Source organism: Zonotrichia albicollis, chromosome 21 (genome assembly GCF_047830755.1).
Source record: "Zonotrichia albicollis isolate bZonAlb1 chromosome 21, bZonAlb1.hap1, whole genome shotgun sequence".
Classification (NCBI taxonomy): Eukaryota; Metazoa; Chordata; class Aves; order Passeriformes; family Passerellidae; genus Zonotrichia; species Zonotrichia albicollis.
Genome location: NC_133839.1, coordinates 10,445,215 through 10,465,304, shown reverse-complemented (window position 1 = coordinate 10,465,304; position 20,090 = coordinate 10,445,215). Strand labels below are relative to the sequence as shown.

The window sequence follows — 20,090 nt, the reverse complement described above, 5'->3', positions numbered from 1 at the left end:
TGGCACAAAACACCTTGGTTCCCAGTAAAACTGAGAAGAGAATCTGATACAAAGTACAGTTGCACACGTTTTTATTTGTATTGAGGAGCTGCCCAAAAGCAGCACGTCCAAGAACTTTAAAATTACTCTTTTCCCTCTCTCTTAGGAATATCTCAATCCAGGACATTTAAGATGTGGAAAGAAGATATTCAGAGATGATGCAATTTTTAATTTTGGCTCTGTATTTGACTTTTTTTTAACGTCCAGACTTTCTAAGAAGCATAAGAAGCTCACACTGTGTCCAGTAATAACTGGATATAAACTCAAACTGCAGAGAGCAGTACATGGAAATGCTCAGTGGGGCTGTCTAGACAGGCCACCTGTAAACATTTCTGCTCCTGAACTGGTGGCTGTGTATTGTCAGACCTAATTTTCTCTTTAAATGACAGGAGCGTGTCTTGTTGTCACAGGTGACTTTTGACATTTCGGTTCTGTTGATTTTTAGTGAGCCAGACTGCAAAAAAGGCTGCTGAAGACCAGTTATTTAAAAATAACACGTAAAAATGCTGCTCTTAAATATCAAATTGCAGTCACTAGTTTAAAAAAAAAATATTTAATCCTATTTGATCTCTCTGTTTCTATTCAGCATTAACTCTCCAGTATATCACTGAGATCACTAATGTACTTCAAATGCAAAAGGGAACATGTGTACAGATAATTAGCCCTGTGTAGGATGGAGGTGTGCACAGATCCCCCTGTCAGGAAGATTTCCCTTCCCCACGTGGCATGGCTTGACTTTCACAGCAAAACCACGTGGGGGAAAGGTATATCTGTGTGTCCATCTGCTTCCACATGCAAAGGGTGTTGGCAGATTTCTGCAGGACCAGAGAAGGTGGGAGTGACATGGGAGTGATTTTAGAGCTCAGTGTCAGCCTTGGTGCCTCATGGTCAGAGAGTTCTGAGGCACCAAACTTCCCCCAGGATTAATCCCAGCAAACATGGAAATTCTTGGAATAATCACTGCTTAGGTGACTCATCTGTATTATGAAATGGAAATTATTTCAAAGCACATTCTGTCCTTCCAAGCTTGCTGTGGATTCTGGACACCAGAGCTTTCCTCTCTGAATTGTACACAGTGTTTTTCTGTTCCTTGCTTGTTTATGTCTGTGATGTGCAAGTCTCCAAATGTTCCAGCCTTTGAATCCCCAGCCAAGAGCTGTAGTGCTTCCAGAAAAACTCCAATTTCCCTGCCCCACTGCTGCAGTGCTCCCAGAGGCCAGGCAGTGCCAGGTGCCTGCTCTGCCTCCCTGCTGATGAAGTGGCCCCAGAGCTCAGTGCTCCTGCCCACGTTTATCCCCACTTTTCCAAAAAAAATTGGGTGGCTGACCTTGCCTGCACAGATCATCTCAAAGCAGGACTCTCTAAGGGCAATTAAATAAGTTTGGGCATTATAGTTCCATTCCTTTTTCATATATTTCCCTTTGAATAAGGAAACTCAGCAGATGCCATTCAAATGTGATTCTCCCTGGGTGCTCTTGGCAGGCCTGAGTTGGTTGAATTCCAGAATTATAACAAATCTAAGGGTTAATACTCTGTTGTCCTTTAGCTCTTTTAAAAATACCTATTTCTGTACATTTCCATTTGTATTTTACTGATTTTTTAGACAGCTAAGCATCACAAAATGAACTCATTTATCTTTTCATTGCTACCAGAAATTAATCTCAATGGCCCAAGCTGGTGAGTGACTTGAATAGCCCAAATTCCAGCCTGTTATGCACAGTGACATGTGAAACTCACACTTTGCTCTGGGCTGAAAGCTGCTGGGCTGTGCCAGAGAGCTGTGACTAATTTAGGGAGAGAGCCAAAGGGTGCCTTTCTCTGGCCTTTGTTCCCCAAGCAGGGAAGAAGTGATTTTGTGTGCAGAATCCTTCAGGACATGCCACAAGCCCTAGGTACTCATACTCAGCCAAGTGCTCTGCCAAGAATGGTGTGGAATTAGGAATACCTGGCAATTTTAGAAGAGGAATGGTAAATCCCTATTGCAGGTTAGTGTCATTACTAGTATTACTAATATTATTACTAGTATTATTACATCTGAATACCTCCATAGTGACTGCCACAATTCTCTCCTGGCTGGCCCCAACACATTTATTAAATACTAGGGAGAAGAATGCTCCCATGAGCTAGGAGGGTGCAAGCCCAAGTTAGCACATAATTTTGATTTTGTTATGATGCTCCACTCTCATCTGAAATGATTTGGAATGGGAGAAATATTCACTTCATCCCAGTGAGTTTGCTCAATGCATCTGGGCAATGCAAAGCCAGAATATCACACCAAAATTCTTTTCTGTATTTGCACAGCACTGTGGATGTTCAGCGTAGGGACAGTCCCTCTTTTGAGTAAACACGTAGAGCAATACAAAATCCTTTAATAAAATCCTTGTAGGATTCTTTTCCAGTTCAAAACTCTATTAATAAACATTATCAAACACCCATTTCCACAAAGGAGGAGCTGTGGAATCAGCTGGCAGGGGTCTGTAACTCCATTTACAGAAGGGGTGTCAGGAGATGAGGGAACACAGGGTAAGAAAATCCATCTTTTCTTTTGAGTGGAGATTATTTTGTAATTTTAAAAAATCACTGTCTGGGAGCTGCCAATTTGGTGTCCATCCATGGTGGATGTCTCACTTGACCCTGCCTACAGAGGCCTATTTTCAGCCTGTGTAAATGTTAATGTTTAGACATGTCTCCCAGCAAAATGTGTTCTTAATCTCCTGCTGAATTCTTACATCAGAACACACAGAAATTTAGCATGGCTGTCAGTTATTTTTCCAGTAAAACACCCACCTTAGAGCAGTTACATATGCTTTCAATTTTTAGGATATTTAATAATGTTTTCATCTCTAATTAGGAGAAATATCTGGGCTTGGCTCTTTCATTCTCCTGGGAACCAAGAGTTTGCTTTTGCCAATTCCTGGATCATTACAGAATTCCAGTGCTTGTGTTAAATTTTGCTTTTCAAGTTCTGAATGAACTTGGAATTTGGATACATGTTTAAGCAGCAACCGATTTCCTGGAAAATACTAAACTGGATTATACACCACAACTCTCATAAAAAGAACATTCAAGTGTAGAAAACAATAGCAGAGAGATCCTGAGTAAAACTTGCTCTATTCAGCCCTTTCTTTTCTGTCCCAGGAAATATTTGCTACACACAGGGGGTTATTTATAAAATGGTTATATTTACCCACATTCAGAGCTAGAAGTCACGAAATGCAGATTATTCCTAAGGTGCTGTGGCTCAGACTATAATTCCTTTGTTTATTTGCTACTTGACAGCTAAAAGGGGCAATTTCTTTTACAGACAAAGTAAACAAAAAGTTATATTAGACACACTTTAAATCAGCTGAGATATTTAACCCCCCAAATTGGGATTTATAGTGGAAAATCTATTTTCTCTTCAGGGCAGCAGCCCCACTGGTGCCAGTTTAAAGGAGCACATGAAAAAGCTGTACCATGAGGAGCACATCCTCAGCTACAACAAATCAGTGGCATTGAAATTATTTTGGAGGCAGCTACACTTGATATCTACATCTGCAGACACAGGATTTCTTCAACTGCAGCACAGAAAACCAGTGGGAAAATTGCTTCCCAAAGAGGAAATGTGTCAGGAACCCCACTGAAGGATGCACTGTGCCAGTCTGTACCTGCTGAAAGGTGAATTGCAAACTACAGACATCAGCTGAGGTGTTGGTGACAGGCTGGGCCTCAGTGGCAGCTGGGACTGAAATCATTCCTTTGCTGCATGGCTGATTAGTCAGGTTTCCTGCATTACTTATAAAAAGCAATATGCCATAAAAATGTCATTGTCACTGCTTAAATCATAACATTTTCCATTAAAACCTTCTGCCATAAGGTCCTAGAGGATATCCATCCCCAGGCTCTGACAGGGAGGTAGGAATGGGTGTTCATTTCCAGCAGCAGTGAATTCCAGCAGTTTCAAGTCACCAATCTATGTAATATGAAAGGGTGGGCTTCTTTCTAAGCTTCTGTTTTGGTCAGGAGTCTCAAAATCAAGGCAGGATCAAAAGCTTCCTATGGAACCACGAGGGATCAACTTAATCCTTGACATAATTATCAGGATTCCATGGATTTATACCAAAAACTGGAGGGATGTACCTGAACCCACATGAGCTCCTTCCCTGTGTCCCTGCTGATCCTGCCAATCCCCGTGCCCAGGGCTGAACTGGGATCAGTCCCAGCCCAGAAACACTTCCCAGGGCTTTGAAACAAGATGTTCATGACAAGAAAAACTCTTGGATGTGACTTTAGAGAACCAGATTTAGGAAATTCTGCGTTTCCTTCCAGGCCATGTGTTGCCCCAAGGAACCCCAAACTTTCCTTGTGAAGCCTCAGCACAATTCCTGCTGCCCTCCAAAGCCAGGCTTTGGTTGTTTGGGTCTCTCCCAGGCTTTGTCTGAGCCTGGCAGATGGGAGCATTCCCTGTGTGCCTCCTCCTCTGGCTTTGGGGCTCCAACACCCAGTTTGTGATTCAGATGTTGGACATGGAGCTACAAGTTTTGTTTCCTTGGCTGGATTCCAAGGACACTGCTGGGAACATGTCTGGGATTTTGGGCTCTTGGGTCCCTCACTGGCACAGCTGCCAAGAGGTCTGGCCTCAGGAGAGGCTCTTTTAATTCAGGAGTTAAACACTTACCTGTTTTCCCTATTCACAATATAGGCTGTTACTCTTTTACCTGATTTCCCCACTTCCAGCTGTAATTTTTCATTCAGGCTCCTCCTATGCTTAAAATTCAGTTTCTTTTCTCCTTGAGAATCCTCCTTAAAGCATCTTGGTTTGTGAACACTCAGGAGTTTTCCTGCTTGCTGGAGCAGTGTTTTGCTGAGGGCTTTGTTTTTCCTTTACAACAGGGATAAAGAGAATTTTGTTTTCCCCTTGTGAAACCTCAGATAATATTTGGAGCTTCTGTGTTCCCTGGGTGTGTTGCCCATAAAATACAGGTACAGAGAGACATGGTGTGGAAATTCCTCAGGATTATGAATCACACTGAAAAATACCATTGGAAAGCTGAGCCTGATGCTGTTAGTCATTCTGCAATAGCAGAGGAATTATGGGCTCAGTGGAGGAGAGATGCAAGTTAGTGCAGAGTCAGTCTCTTTCTGCTTCTGACATGTGGAAAACATCTTCAAGCATCTTTATTTTTCACTGCTATTAGCAAAATGAGCAGCTTCTGAAAGGGTTAAAGGAGTTTTGCCATAACCTTCACTTTCCCCTCAGTTCTTGTCATTTATGAGGATAAATGAAGATGTTAAATAAATCTGATGTTTCCTTTTTCTGTTTCCACTAATTAGTCCCAGTCAATCAATAGAATATCCACATTTTCCCAGCTGGTTTAGAGTCAAAAGATATCTGAAACTGAACTTGTTTTTTCATGTCACATCCAGACTTTGGAAGAGTGTTCTGGCAGCCTTCCCCGTGGGCACAGCTCCCGTTCCCAGAGTTCTCTCCAAGGCATTAAGAATGGAAAGAAGCAGCTCAGAATTTTCCAGTTTAGCTCAGGCTTTCTGTACATTAAGAGAAACAGAAGCACAACCACAAGTAGAGCAGAAGCCTTCATGTGGCCAGAGGGCTGAGCCTCAGCTGGGGAATCTGGCACAAAGTGCTGCATGCTGGGCTCACACTGCAGCCCACGTCTGTCCTGCTCTGGGGCACAGACTGAGGCACCAGGGAGCTTCTCCACATGAACCAGACCTGCCTGGTGGCCTCAGCTCAGAGGCAGCCTCAGAAATCTCTCAGTGAGTTACTCTGAAATGCTCTTGCTTGTAGGAAAACCATCAAGGCCACTGGGATAGAGAGAAATACTTTCATTTTCTCTCTGCTCTTCAGGGGGATTCCTTGGCTTGGCTGTGGAAACTGCTTAATGGGTGATTGAAATAAGCAACACACATATATATATAAATAAAGTATCTATTTTTGGGTGCTTTTCTCCTGTCAAATGCTGGCAGGAGAACAGAACAGAACGCTCCAGAACATCTATTCATTGGAGGAAAAAATTCCTATGATAATTCTGTCTTACAGAGAATATCATCTGGGAAAAATCCTGAGGCAGAGCAGGGATGAGGGAAATAAAATCAATTCCTGATGTCTCTTTGAGGGTTACAGTCCAGATTTATGAAACCTAGTGGGAAACTTCCCTGCTCTTGTAATGAGGGTTGGGCTGGTCCTTGGGGTAGCACCATAACAAAACAGAGCTACAACTGGTAGTAGGCACAGACAGATCAAACTGAAACATGTAAAAAGATTTTATTAGAGACAGGAGGTTGAATTGTGGCAAAGCTGAGGGTAACAATAATCAGATTTAATGATTCTTCTTTTCTAATCTTGAAGTGGTGGAACCTCCCAGACACTGTGTTCCATTCAGAAGACAGGTAATAGTGTGGGAGTTACAGACTCCTTCACATCAGAGCTCTGACCAGGCAGAAATCTTGACTTGAAGCACTGAGCTCCAGTTCCCAGAAGTACTGGATCTCATGGGCACTGGATTTGCTTTTACTCGCAAATTTTCCTTCCTGTGTTTTACTCATTTTCAGGTTTTCCTAGAACGTGTGCACATTTCCAGCTAATTTATACTTATTGAAAATCATGTTTTCATCAAAGGAGACATCCCTATCTTAAACATCTCTCTGAAATGCAATTCTCCTTTTGACTAAAGTCTTTAAAACCCGGAGCATCTGAGCCTAAATTCCATTTTCGATGTCCTATGAAACTTGTAGCATTAAAAGTCTCAACACCTTGGCTTGGTTTATAAGGTAATATTAAATATAGGAATATATTCCCTTATGCACTTTTTCCCTAGGATATAAAGTGGTCATTCCCCCTAAATAGTAACACAGTGCCCTGCAATGCTGAGCACTGCTGGAATGGCTCTACAGTAAAACTAAGCTTCAAATTTTAATCTCTCTCTGAGCCACATCCTGTTTTCAGTTAACTGATCTCATATGGGGGAAATTTACCACAGGAAATCTCTCTAGTTTGGAAAGTACCAAAACCTTATCTTTAGTTTCTTTGTGTAATTCAGCACCTTTGGAGACAGAGGTGCAGCAGAATCACAGAAACTTTCAAGCAGTCTCAAAGCCAGAGGAGTGAGGTAAGGGCACAGGGAAGAGGCGGAGCTGCCACTTCATCCCTGAACCTGACCCTGTGATCACTCTAAAATTAACATCTTTCACCTCTTTGTATCCCCAAAGTTTGAAAAACCACATCCAGAAATCTTTTCGTTTCTGAAAGAGCTTTTAACTCACATCCTGGCAGAAACTGCCCAGGCGAAATTAACTTAGGATGAATTTTAACAACCCAAACAAGGCCAAATGTGTCAGGCCAAGGCCTCACTGGGGCTGTGTCACACTTTCCTCCTAGCTTTGAGTTAACACTCAGCCCTGCTGATCTGAACTACAGATCTCCATCAGATGAGCCCAGAGAGGAGGGGAGTGGAGCTGAGGTGTGTGTTGTGTCTGTCTGTGCTCACCCAGCAGGGAAGGTGCCAGACTCAGGCAAACGCTGTGTGAGGAATCCCTCGGCAGCCACACACCCACAGACCCTGCACTGGTGCTCCTGTTCCTGCCAGGGCAGTGAGCACCCAGGGAAACACCTCTGCTTTTCATTGTCAGTGCTGAACAGGGCCTCACCCCAGGGATATTCCCCACAAGGAACAGTGCACAGATTTGCATGTACAACTCTTTTTCTGACTGAATCCTCTGTCAGAACTAGAGACGGTGGCAGGCCGTGTCAGGGGTGAGGAGAACCTCCTGCTGATAATGAAACTTTGCTTTGTACAATCTTCCCTGCGCTCTAAGAAGGCTTTGCAGGCATTGCTGAGCTCCTGTGTTTCCCGGCCGCGCCGCCCCGGGCTGCGTTGGAGCCTGAGGCCCAGCGGGGCTGCCCCGCCGAGGTTTCCCGGAGGCTCCGGAGGCCCGGGGCTCCCGGACCGGGCCGGGGCTGCCCCGTGCGGGGATGTCGGGGCAGGCAGGGCTTGCAGGGCACCATGGCACACCCGGCACCGCTCCGCTTGCAGGACCGGCCGCCACATTCTCCGTTCCGGCGGCGCGGGGGAATTCGCCCGGCGGGGCCTTTCCCCGGGCAGTTCCCCGTGCCCGCGGCCGGCACGGCGCCGCTGCCCCGAGCAGGGGAAGCCCCGATCCCGCCGGCCCCGGGGCGCGGCTCGGGCTCCCCGCTCCTCCCGGCCGGAGCGAGGCAGCATCGCCGACAGCCAGCCCAGCCCCGGTACCGCGGTGAGAGCCCGGTACCGCGGTGAGCGGCCCCGGTGCCCGCGGTGAGCCGCCCCGGTACCCGCGGTGAGAGCCCGGTACCCGCGGTGAGAGCTCCGGTGCCCGCGGTGAGCCGCCCCGGTACCCGCGGTGAGAGCCCGGTACCGCGGTGAGCGGCCCCAGTACCCGCAGTGAGCGCCTGCCAGGGCCCGGCGGGCTCAGGTACGGGAGAGGCGGGGATGCAGGGAGGGACGGAGGGGAGCGGGAGGGACGGAGAGGAATGGGAGGGATGGAAGCAGCGTGAGGGATGGAGAGGAGCGGGCCCCGCTGCGGAGAGCCGCCCGCGGCCCCCCCACACACGGGCCCGGTGCCCGAATCGCGTCCCGAACCGCGCCCGGAGGGCAGCGGGGCTGGCCGGGGCTCCTGGCCGCTCTCCGGCCCCAGAGCCGGGGTGGGCTGAGGGACCCCGGGCCGGAGCGCTCCGTGCCCCGGCACCCCCCGAACACTCTCGGTTCCTTGGCGTTTGTGCTGCCGGCTCTAGCCCAGGGCTCTGTCAGCTCCTGCGGGCACTGCCGAGCTCCCGCTCCGGTGCTGCGGAGGGAATTGGCCGAGCCAGGCCATGGGAAACGCTGCTGGCTCCCACACAGAGCCTCCAGCCCGGGCTGTGCCCTGCTCACATCGCAGCGGTCTCAGCGCCAGCCCGGCCTGCCCACGGCAGCCTGCAGTCATTCATTTTCAGATTTCTCAGTCAGCGTGACTGTTGGTAATACTGAAACAGGTTACGGTGTGTCAGTGCTGTCATGGGGAACAAAAAGCTTTATGAAGGGATTATTATAATCAAACTGCACCAGTTCTTTGGGTAAAAATCTTCCTTGGACTCTCCAAGAGACACCAGAATCAATTTTGGCTGCATTTCCAAAAATATCCCACTGCACAGCAACCAAACTGACCTGAATGTGCACAACACCTTGGCTCATATGGCTCCAGGTGGGCCTGGCCAGAGCACAGCATCAAGGGCTGTGGCCTTGGGATTTCCTTTGTCATTTCACCACAAATCTTATGACTTCGGGAAAGTCACTGTCAACACGCCAGCTGCTCAGTTTCTGTGTGTATGAAGTGAAATCATGAATTTTGAGAATTGCTGTGGTTGGGGATTTACTCTGCAGAAACAATCCTGTGCGATGAGGACTGACGGGACTGGAGCTCATCTTTCTACAACCTAAAAACTCGTGAAAGAAAACCCCAGCCCACCCTTTTTAGGACACTTTTAGGTCTATTTTTGTGTTGTGTTTGAGGGAAATTTTAAAGGTGTAATTTCCTGCTGATGGCAGGTCAAACCCCTCTGTGACATTTGGTCGCGCCTGTCACTGCAGAGCCAGCCGAGCAAAACGAGGTTGCTGCTCAGCTCTGGGGCTCTGCTGCATCCTCTCACATCCCAGTGAGTGTCTGAGCACCTGGATTGTCTCTCCTCTCATCCAGAGCTCGCTGAGATGGCTGAGAGCAGCCCCAGGAGCCTGCAGGACCCCCCCAGCTCTGCTCCTGATGAGAACGAGTTCCCCTTTGGGTATCCCACCAGCATCTGCGAGGACGTGCCTGGGCAGAAGTTCCTGTGCAGCAACTGCCACAACATCCTGAAGAAAGCCCTGCAGACGCTGTGTGGGCACAGGTACTGCTCTGCCTGCCTCACCTGGATCGTCAGGTAGGTGCTGGGCTGTGCCAGGGGCTCCCTGGCATTCCCTGCTGCCAGGATTTTCCATGGGGATGCAGGATATTCCCTGACTCCTCCTTGTTCTGCCATGGGGCCTGATGGAGCTTTTCTGTCTGTGATAAAATAATTCTGATTTACCCTTAAAGGCTGACTTAATCCTTCCTTGGCACTTCACAGCCCTTTGATAAGGATGTTATGGGGTTTTGGTGAATATAATGTCATATATGTCTGTGTCCATCTGGGCAAAATGGGCGTTTTCTGTGTTTGAAAGACTTCAGTTTTCACTCTCTTTTCTACTTTTGAATCATTCATGGGATAAATAGCTTTCCATCTTTATTCTTATTTATGGTTCAGGCTGCCCTTATTTTCCTGCAATACAGAGAAGATTAATGGGCATAGTCCTGATCTTGAACAACAGAAAAGCAAAACTATTTTGACGCCAGTGTGTTCAAGAATTGGCCTTTAGTGAACAAGGACTATGGATTCTGAGTGAAAATCACAATTTTCATGGGTTTATTTGTGGCAGTGCCTATACAGAGACCTCCTGAACTGCAGTACACCAATGGACTGGTATTTAATTTTTCTTTCTTTTTACCAGAAACAATAAAAATGCAATTTGCCAGAAATGTAAAGAGGAAGATCCCAACACTTTAGGTGAGGAAAGCCTATTGGCAGAAGACAGGGTAAGTTGTAGTTCACAGATCATTAATTCATCAATAACCATTCTCTGTAGTCATCATTGGACTGGAGTTCAGAAGGGAATAATATAAAATGCAATAGCAGCTGATAGTTACACATTTTAACTTAAGCTTCAATAACTTGGATTTCCCGGAGTTTTTGATTTTAAAAAGTGTAATGGCAGCCTCAGGACTTCCCAAATCCAGGTTCTGCAATGTAAAATCCCAAACTCTTCCATATGATTAACTTTTTATTGTCTCAAAGTAAGTGGCGCTTTCCTACTTGTAATAGTATGTCTTAACTGTTACTTATTATCCTCAGGAAGTGTTTTAATGGATTTTCCAACCTCATGGTTTCTTGTACCCTTCAAACACGAAGCTGAACATAATAATTGATACAAACTATGCCCTGGCCAATGTTTCATCTGTAATTTAATAGTGCAGATCTCTTCTTGTGTGATTTTCCTGGCAGATTGCTGTGCTGTTCTGTATCCCAAATGCAGAGTGGGCCCTAAGGCCCAGTCCCAGCCTGTCCTTTCCCCCCCTCTCTCATTACATGCAGGGATATCAACAGACACAAAATTTGTCTACATTTTTGGGGGAGAAATGAAAAAAACAGGCAGCTGAATGTGGCATGAAAGCCAAAGTTTAGAAAGCAGCAAAATAATGGGTCTGCTGCTGATGCTGAACTTGGTGATATCCCAGAAAAAACTCGAAATCCTCAATTCTGGAATGAATTTCCCAATGACAGATGCCTTTAACTGTGGCAGGACCCCTATTTTAGTGCAAGGGTAATATTAAAGTGAGCAATATTTCATCATTACGTAACAATTGTACAATTCCTCGTGTTAGAATAACAAAAATCCATGTAGTGCAAAGAACAAGCCTCTCTCCCATCTGGTTCAGATTTTTTTTAGCTCGCTGCTAAATGGAAGCAGCCCCGATCTGAGCAGTGCTCTCGGTGCAGACTCTCAAGTGCTCTCTGCAGCACGTTTAGGAGGTGTTAATGACCCCGATAATGAAATGCATTCATTAAGGGACCCCACAGGCAGGGTCCTGTCAGCACATCGCTGCATGTGAAATATTTCAGGCTCCTGTGAAAAGAAATGCAAAACGAGAGCTGTAGTTGGGCTCATTTTCGGTAAATTAATATCGTGTCAAATGAATTATTTTTGAGTGCTAAGAAATAAATTATTTCATAATTATTTGGGCTTCTACTACTCCAAGATTAACTTGCCAGGTCACAGAGTCTTATGCAATTCAGTTAATTTTTGAAAAATTAAAGATTTATCAAGGTGTGGATTTCTAGCATCCTGTTTCTATTCCAAGGATGCATCCAAAAGTGCTTTCTGACCAATGTTTTTTTATTACTTTGTTTTCTTTTCAGGCTTTTGGTGATGCTGCCATTAATAAAGAGATTTCTGAGCTCAGAGTCCGCTGTGTGACCCCTGGGTGCAGCTGGTCTGGTATCATGAAGGATTTTGAAGTATGTTCAAAGAGAGTTTATTCAGATTAACATGGGGTGGGGACAGAGAGCCAATGAAACCAGGGTATCAGCAGACACAAATTAATGCAATTAATTGGAATCAGGGTCAGTATTGTGATTTATATCAATGTTTTTGTCTAAAAATATGCCGTTAATCTATGGAGATCAATGTGCCATTAATCTATCCCTGCCCATGGCAGGGGGTTGGGACTGGCTGATTTTTAAGGTTTCTTCCAACCCAAATCATTCTGTGCTTCTGTGATCAACTTTAGCAGGGCTTTGCCCAAATCCAGAACATTCTGAATGAAACTCACATTGCACAAACTCACATCAGCTTGATATTTTATCCAGTGGTTTCCTTATTATTTAAATACAAGGGGCAGAGCAGTTCAGTCTCCAGGACACTGTTCAGGCAATGTCCTTGGCATGTTTTTTTGCAGAAATTCTCTGCAAAAATACATTCTCTGTCAATGTATTGATTGTATTCACCATTCTTTTCAGACTGATCTCAAATGCCTCAGTTAAAATATTTAAATGGGCAAGATTTGGCAAATCTGAGTAATGAATACAAGGGAGAGAGCTGGGACTAGGATCGTGTTGTTTTTAAGCAAAAGCCCTAAGGGGCTTTTTAAGGCAGACCTCATGTTTGAATTTACCAAATGTTGTTTGGTTTTGGTTTTGAGATTTTTTCAAAATTAATGATTAACAAAAAAAACCCCAGTAAAGCTGGTGAATTTTTCACCAGTAATCTCAGTAACTTTGTGGGGTGGGACTTTACCCAAGCTTAGAAGAAATGCAGATCAGAGCCCTGGGCTGCCAGAACAGAGACTATTTATAGATAAATGTGGATATCTATTTATAGATAAATGTGAATGAGCACTTCACATGCTGCTTTATAACTTTGTACTTGCAGGAGCATCAGAGTTTGTGTGAATATGCTCTGATCCCCTGTCACACTGGCTGTGGGCACGTGGTGATGAGGAGGAAGCTGGCAGATCACTTGGAAAATGGATGTGTCAATAATGTGACAGTGTGTCAGCAGTGCCACTGCAGCCTGGCCAGCTCTGAGTGCCAGGTAAGAACACTTCTGTCTCAAAGAAAGGCTTTTTATTGATGCTTTCAATGATCTCTGGTGCCATTTTCCCATCCTGATTTCGTTGCACTCGGGGAATATTTAATTTTCCTGAGTTTGATCATTTTTCCACACAAATGTTGGGGGGAAAATGGATGTGATAATGTGCTGGTGGTGTGACAAAAGGCCCTGGTGCTCCCCTGGTTTCAGCTCCTGCCTCAGAATGAGTCCTGGTGTGAGGCAAGAAAAAACCAGAAAAGCACAGACAGCAGCAGGAGGGGATCTTGAAAGTGGCTGAAGTTTATTCAGACCAAAACTACCCACAGATGTGTAGGGCAGGATTCTGTCAGATATTATTTCTATTAGATCTGACCAGGTACAAATCTCCAAATTGTCAGCAGTGTCCACAGACCAGGAAGATTTCACCCTGAATCTGCCACAAATACCTCAGTGCCCATTCAAACATATCTGCTTTATATTTTTTATGTTATTTGCTCAAAACAATGAATGTTGTTTTCTCCAAATGATCTCAAGAGGATAATTGCCAGCCTTGCAGTTGGGCACAGTGATTAAAGACCCACAGGAGAGGAGGGCTGTGAATATTTCAGAGATGTAAAGAGTTCTGTGTGTCCAAAGGGTCACAAATTGGTGCCTTTCAAATACTGAGCTGAGAGATTTATAAGGAGTATGAGTCCTCCTGGGGTAGGAATGGGCTGCTCTGATATAAAATCTGCTCCTTGGGCAGTCCTGGCTGCTGAGAATTTTAAACTTTCTGTGCTGAAGGGCACAGACCCCCAAGAAAATTCTGTATTTGACCTGAGGCCTTGCAGAAGGCTTCCAAAATGGGTTGATAGCACTGGGATTCCAGATGTGGAGCTGGATTAAAGTGTGGGATATCTCAGGGTGGAAAACAAGAGCCTTCAATCCCAACCTCAACAAGGTAGAAAAAAGAAACCCAAACCTGCATTGCTCATCCTCCTATGACCTGCAGAGAGAGGAGAACCCAGAGCAGGCTCATCCTGCCTGTGCTGAAGCCAAATCTGAGAGCACCAGGAGGTGGCACCAGGAATTGCTGCCAGCCTTGCTGGGGCTGCAGGGCAGCCTGAGCCCGGCTCCTTTCCTCCCACTCTGCCGCCACCTCTTTGATATTTGGGTTGGGAAACCTTGGTAACCGAGCAGGGGGTTGGCCTTGAGGTGGGGCTTTTTCTCGGCCTCCTTTAGTACGTGTAGAATTCATTATCTGCTCTAATGAATTTGCACCGGGTTCACAATTGTGATTATTTGTGGGTATTCCACGTGTCCACAACCCTCTGGGAGAAAATAGGAGATTTTGGGTGCTGCTCTTGCTCTCTTCATTTTATTCATTCAGTTTAAGGTCTGGTGATTTTTTTGTATTGCTCTATTTTTAAATAAACTTCTCTCCTCTGAAGGAGAGTCCCACTCCCCCTCAAGAAATTGGTGAGCTGGAGGAGTAAAAGAGCAGAAATGAATAAGATCGCTGGCAAGATAAAAAGTGTTAAAAAATGAGTTAGAGAGTGAGAAAACCCCGTGGCTGCATTTCTGAGAACTGAAAGGGAAACCTCAGAACTGCTGTGCAGAGGAGCCTGTGAGGATGAAAGCCACCCCTGTGCAGAGTGAGAGGGGAGGGCTGGCAGTTGTGTGAAATACAGATATTACAGAGCCAGGGGCAGGCATCACTTCACCCTTCCTGCAGGCAGAAAAGGCAGGAAGCTCCTGGGAGTGTGCTGCGTTTTCTGCAGCACATCATGAGGGAGAATTTGGATTCCGGCCTCCAAAGTGTTCGTGGCAGGATGCAAGAAGAGTCTGCACATTGAGCAAAGTGCATGGAGTCAATGCAAGAAGAGTTTATATTTGAATTAGAATTTATATTGGAGTTTCCTGTGCTGTAACCTGTTTATCTTCATATATATTTATATATATATATATTTGAATTTCCTGTTCTGCTGGTCATTGTTGCTTCCTGCTCTGTAACCCCCTGCTTGTCACTGCATGTATGTGAGGGCACATTTTTGTGTGTGTGCACATGACTTGAACCTGGCAACACCTGCACATTGCCAATCTTGTACCCTATATCCCAGGGTGACCTTTAATTCAATAATTAAATAAGGTACTGAATTTTTTCCTTGTTTTAATGACAGGAGCATTCATGTGAAGGCAGTTTATGCAAGGAACAAAAACCTGTGCAAACAGAAACAGCATCAAAGGAAAAGGTGGGTGAAAGATGAGGGAGTGCAATGCAGCTTTATATCAATAATAAAATTATCACTTGTTCATTCAGATTAAATAAACACCTGAGAGCATCTTCAGATCCAGCAGTTGTTTCTGGCTGCTCTTTACATCCCAGCAAACCCTGCTCACTGCCTCCCCTCCCCTGCTCCCACAATTACCTTCAATAATTATCCTCCCAATTAACCTTGTAAAATGGGCAAATATTTGTTTCCTCTTGTAGCTTGAGTGAGAGCCACCTGAGCAGGAGGTGCTGTGGAGCATTTCCAGTATCTTTGTGAGGAATTGGGTGATCCCTGTGCTCATTAAATTGTGTTTTGTCATTCTGGGGTGAGATGGACACCTCCCTGCCAGGCTGTGTGCAGGACACTTGCTCTCACCTCCCTCTGAATTGATTTACCATCCATTTCCAAAGCTGGTTGGGCACTGGAAGCTGTGGAATTAACTTGATTTGAGTTAATCTGATTTATAGCTGCTGGGTTTGTGGCTTAGGTGTTTGTAGGGAAATAAAATAATTCCCTTCAATTGGTTTTGATTATTTCCTCTGCTATTTTTTTTTTTTAACAGAGCCACTCTACATCCTCAGCCAGCAAGGATGGCTGCTGTTTTTCTGAAGTTGGCTGTGCCTTTAGGGTGAGTGAAACAGATCCCTTCAGGGTGCTCCACACCCTGGTTTGGACATTCCCTTCAGGAAGCGTCTCCCAAAACAGAACCAGCACTTCTGCTGCCAGGTGATGGAGCTGCACCTGCACCCTGCAGCTTTCCATCTCCCAGTGGGCTGAAGGGTGGCTGGGGTGGCCATGGAGGGACAGTGACAGCTTTGTCTCTTCCAGGGAAGCAAAGAGAAGATCCAGGAGCACGAAAAATCCGCGTTGGGAGCGCACATGCTGCTCCTGCTGCAGCACATGAGGCACCTGCAGGGATCCCTGTGCCCCAAGGGCTTCTCCCCACGGCCAGAGCTGAGCTTGAGGAGTGCAGGGAAAAGCATCTGTGAGCTGCAGATGCCAGCAGAGCCAGAGCTGGACTGCTTCCCTGCCTCTTCTGTCCCCGGGGATGAGCCTGTCCTGCAGCAGCTCATGAGGGAGAAGGTGATTTCTGAGCTGGAAAATAAGCTGCAGGTGTTTGAGAACATTGTGGCAGTGCTCAATAAGGAGGTGGAGAGCTCCCATCTGGAAATCCTGGCCTTCAGGAGACAGAGTGAGCTGGACCAGAACATAATACGGGGCCTTGAGCTGAAGGTAAAAATGGCAGCAGGGATTGTCTGGGTGCTTGTTGTGTACACAACCAATGCTCACACACATCAGGGGTTGGGACCAGAACAGGAGTCTGAGCTGTGGAGGGCTCAGGTCTGGACACATATTCAGGATCCTTTTGTTGTTTGATACATTTTCAAACGTGGATCTCTAATATTTGTTCTCTAAATCCACGTTTAAGTAGTGAGGTACTGCTGAGAGCTCTGGGTGTTAGCTTGCCATGATCAGGCTGTGAGCAGGCAGCAGAGCTGTTTAATTGCCTGATCCTCTCACAGCAACATTTTGCCTGGAGGCCCAAACAACATCTCTGGGTATGTTTTGACATATTGCTGTCACTTAGGAAGGAATCAGAGCAGAGCTCCCAGAACATGAGGGCTCCAGAAGGATGCTGCCACCCCTGCAGCACAGCCTGCAGCAGGGGCAGGCTGAGGGCTGGTTTTTTCCTCTCAGATTGCAGAGCTGCACCAGTGCCTGATGCAGAAGGATGCAGGGCTGAGCAGCCTGCACAAGAGCCTGCTGTTCTCTGAGCAAGCCTCCTACGATGGCATCTTCCTCTGGAAAATCACTGAGGTGGGCAGGAAGCTGCAGGACTCTGTGACTGGCAGGACAGTCAGTTTGTACTCCCCAGGTAAAGCACAGGATGGAGATGTGTGTTCACAAACCCCAACCCTTCAGAATCCTCCCCAATTTCTCCAGAGCTCTGCTCCTTTCTGCAGCAGGAGCATCTTTAAGCCAGGCTGCTGTTTGTGCAGAGATCTGTGATGCAGGGCATGGATGTGCTTTTCCAGAGGGCTGTGCTCTGGTTTGGGCTCTCACCCTGCCCTTGGCCCCCAGCACAGCTCCTGCAGTGGATCCATCCCTGCCAGCCCTCAGCTGGTGCCTGCAGCTCCTTCCCGTGGGGGCAGTAACTGGATTAGGTAAATTACACTTGTGTAATTTATAATTTATCGTTTATAATAACAGGTCATTTTCACCAAGGTTTGAGGCACTAAAAGGATTCCAACCACTGGGTTTTCATTGCTTGCAATCTCCAGGGGGTGCTGATTTCTCTGTTCTCCTTTCTGTGAGAGAAAACCACGTCACACATTGCCTTTTCCCATATCCCAGAAGATGCATTATTCCTCATTTTTCCCCAAAAACCATCCTTACTAATGAAGAGTTCTGATTTTCAGCTTTCTACACTGCAAAGTATGGCTACAAGGTGTGTCTGAGGGTGTACCTGAACGGGGATGGGACAGGGAAGGGAACCCACATGTCCCTGTTCTTCGTTGTCATGAAGGGAGATTACGACGCTTTGCTCCCGTGGCCCTTCAGGCACAAGGTAAGAAGGGAAACCTTCCCAGTCTGATCCCAGCCACAAGGTGACTCTTTCCCTGGAGTATTGTGGGAGCTGAGTGCTTTTCCACATCCCTTTCCAAAGGTGAGGAGCTGCCCTGCAGCCCTGGGTAGTGATTTGTGTCCGACTGGAGTCCCTTGCAGGGAAAGCTGCTCCTGCTGACATTCCAGATTTGCCAGGCAGGATTTTCACCACCAGAACGTGGTGTTTGGAATATTCCAACCTGTGTCCACCTGGGCTAAAGCCAGACACATCCCTTGCTAAACACAGGTAATATCAGTTTAGAGGGAATTATGATTTGGTGCCTGAAGGCAGCACAAGGGTGAGATGTGAGTTCCACTTACAGAGGTGTCACAGATGTCTGAGGTGATCCTGGGCTGGTTTTTCCCCAAAGTGAGATCTGGTAATGGCAACAATGGTTAGGAAGGCAGTGAAACCATGGCAGGGCCTGACCTGTGCTCTGGCACTTGCCTTTGTGGGGTAATAATTCTGCAAACCTTTCATATAAATAGTTTTACTGCCAGTTAACAGCCAAAAAATAGAAATCAAAGTTCCCAATACTCAGTGTATTAATAGGTTGCTGCAGACCTTTCATATTTCAAGGTAAAGAACAGTGAGTAAATAAAAGGACTAACAAGGTGGGGATATATAACTTGTGTCTTTTACATATTTGTGCATTGGCAGCTGAGCTGTTTCTTCTGATTCCAAAGCACAAAAACAGAATAAATGCAATCACTGTAACCAAACCCAGGGGCTGTTCAGGTTGTCAGGAGAGAGAGACTTTGGACTGTGCAGTTCTCTACCAAGGAATAACTCCTTACTTGATTTAATTTCATTTCATTTTATGGGTAGCAAAGTTTTAAAAGCTTCATCTGGGAGTTCACAAGAGCCGACCTTGCAGGTTGGCAACCTTTGTTACAGTTTGTATTTAATTATCAATGGAGCACCAGCTGCTTTTGCAGCACTTGTGCCCCTGCTTGGTTTGTTTTGCACCCCAGTGTTTTCCATCCTCAGGGCCACGTTCTGTTTTCCAGGTGACGTTCATGTTGCTGGACCAGAACAACAGGGAGCACATCATCGATGCCTTTCGCCCAGACCTGACTTCTGCCTCCTTCCAGAGGCCCGTGAATGAGATGAACGTGGCCAGTGGCTGCCCCCTGTTCCTGCCCCTGGCCAAGCTGCAGTCCCCCAAACACGCCTACGTCAGGGAGGACACGCTTTTCCTCAAGTGCATCATAGAGACAAACTAGCAGCTCCTCAAGTGTGGCTGGCCTGTAAAATAATCAGTTGTGATAAAGCATTGCATTTCAAAAACACCCACCCCATAAACAAATATTTATCAAAGTTTGTTTGGGAAGGAACTGGGTATTCTGTGTATTTTCCTCTGTTCCACCTTTCAAATGTTCTTCCAGGGGCAGAGTACTGGAGTAATTTACCTAAGCAGATTATGCTTCTCCTCTCTGTATCACTTTGACAAGTGCTGTATTTATTACAATCATTCATATTTTCTTATGATTTTATTTATTTCCTAGATAAAACTCACTAACTTAAGAAAGGCTTGGTGTTTTATTTCACTGTCAGATAGGGAATTGAGCAGCTTGGAGAGGTTACAGAAACAGCTGAGCTGTGCTACACTTTCCTTCCTTGCTGTTTCCTTTCCTTCTTTCTGGGGGAAGATCCTGTTGGAAATGCCCAGAACATCTCTGTGTATTGTGTATTTCCCTCAGACCTGCCTGGCTGGGAGAGCACTTCCAGGCTCTTCAACAGAGCCCATGGAGAGAGCTCAGTTAGAAAAAGGGTGGATATGGATCAAATCCACGCTAAATAAACAAACAGACACGAAACCCGATGCCCAGGGCTCCTCCTTTCAAAGGCACAGCTGGCAGAGAGCGGCCAGATTTCATCCAGATCTCAGCCAGATCCCAGCCAGGTCTCAGCCAGGTCTCAGCCAGGTCTCAGCCAGATCTCAGCCAAATCTTAGCCAGATCCCAGCCAGGTCTCAGCCAGGTCTCAGCCAGATCTCAGCCAGATCTCAGCCAAATCTTA

General features: G+C 46.1%; 1 protein-coding gene across 2 annotated transcripts; it reads left to right on the top strand.

Annotated features, from left to right (window-relative positions):
- The first annotated feature begins 235 nt into the window (after window positions 1-235).
- TRAF1 (TNF receptor associated factor 1) lies at window positions 236-19,606 on the top strand. 2 transcript variants are annotated; one of them, XM_074556214.1, is made up of 12 exons: window positions 7,873-8,414; window positions 8,456-8,487; window positions 9,745-9,964; window positions 10,572-10,656; window positions 12,038-12,136; window positions 13,050-13,211; window positions 15,368-15,439; window positions 16,023-16,088; window positions 16,289-16,693; window positions 17,159-17,336; window positions 17,881-18,029; window positions 19,079-19,606. In XM_074556214.1, the coding sequence occupies exons 3-12, from the start codon at window positions 9,756-9,758 to the stop codon at window positions 19,292-19,294; spliced, it is 1,641 nt and encodes a 546-aa protein (XP_074412315.1). In that variant the 5' UTR covers window positions 7,873-8,414; window positions 8,456-8,487; window positions 9,745-9,755; the 3' UTR covers window positions 19,295-19,606. The 2 variants fall into 2 exon arrangements, with proteins under 2 accessions (XP_074412316.1, XP_074412315.1); XM_074556215.1 differs by lacking the exons at window positions 7,873-8,414; window positions 8,456-8,487 and adding an exon at window positions 236-2,024.
- The last annotated feature ends 484 nt before the right edge of the window (window positions 19,607-20,090 follow it).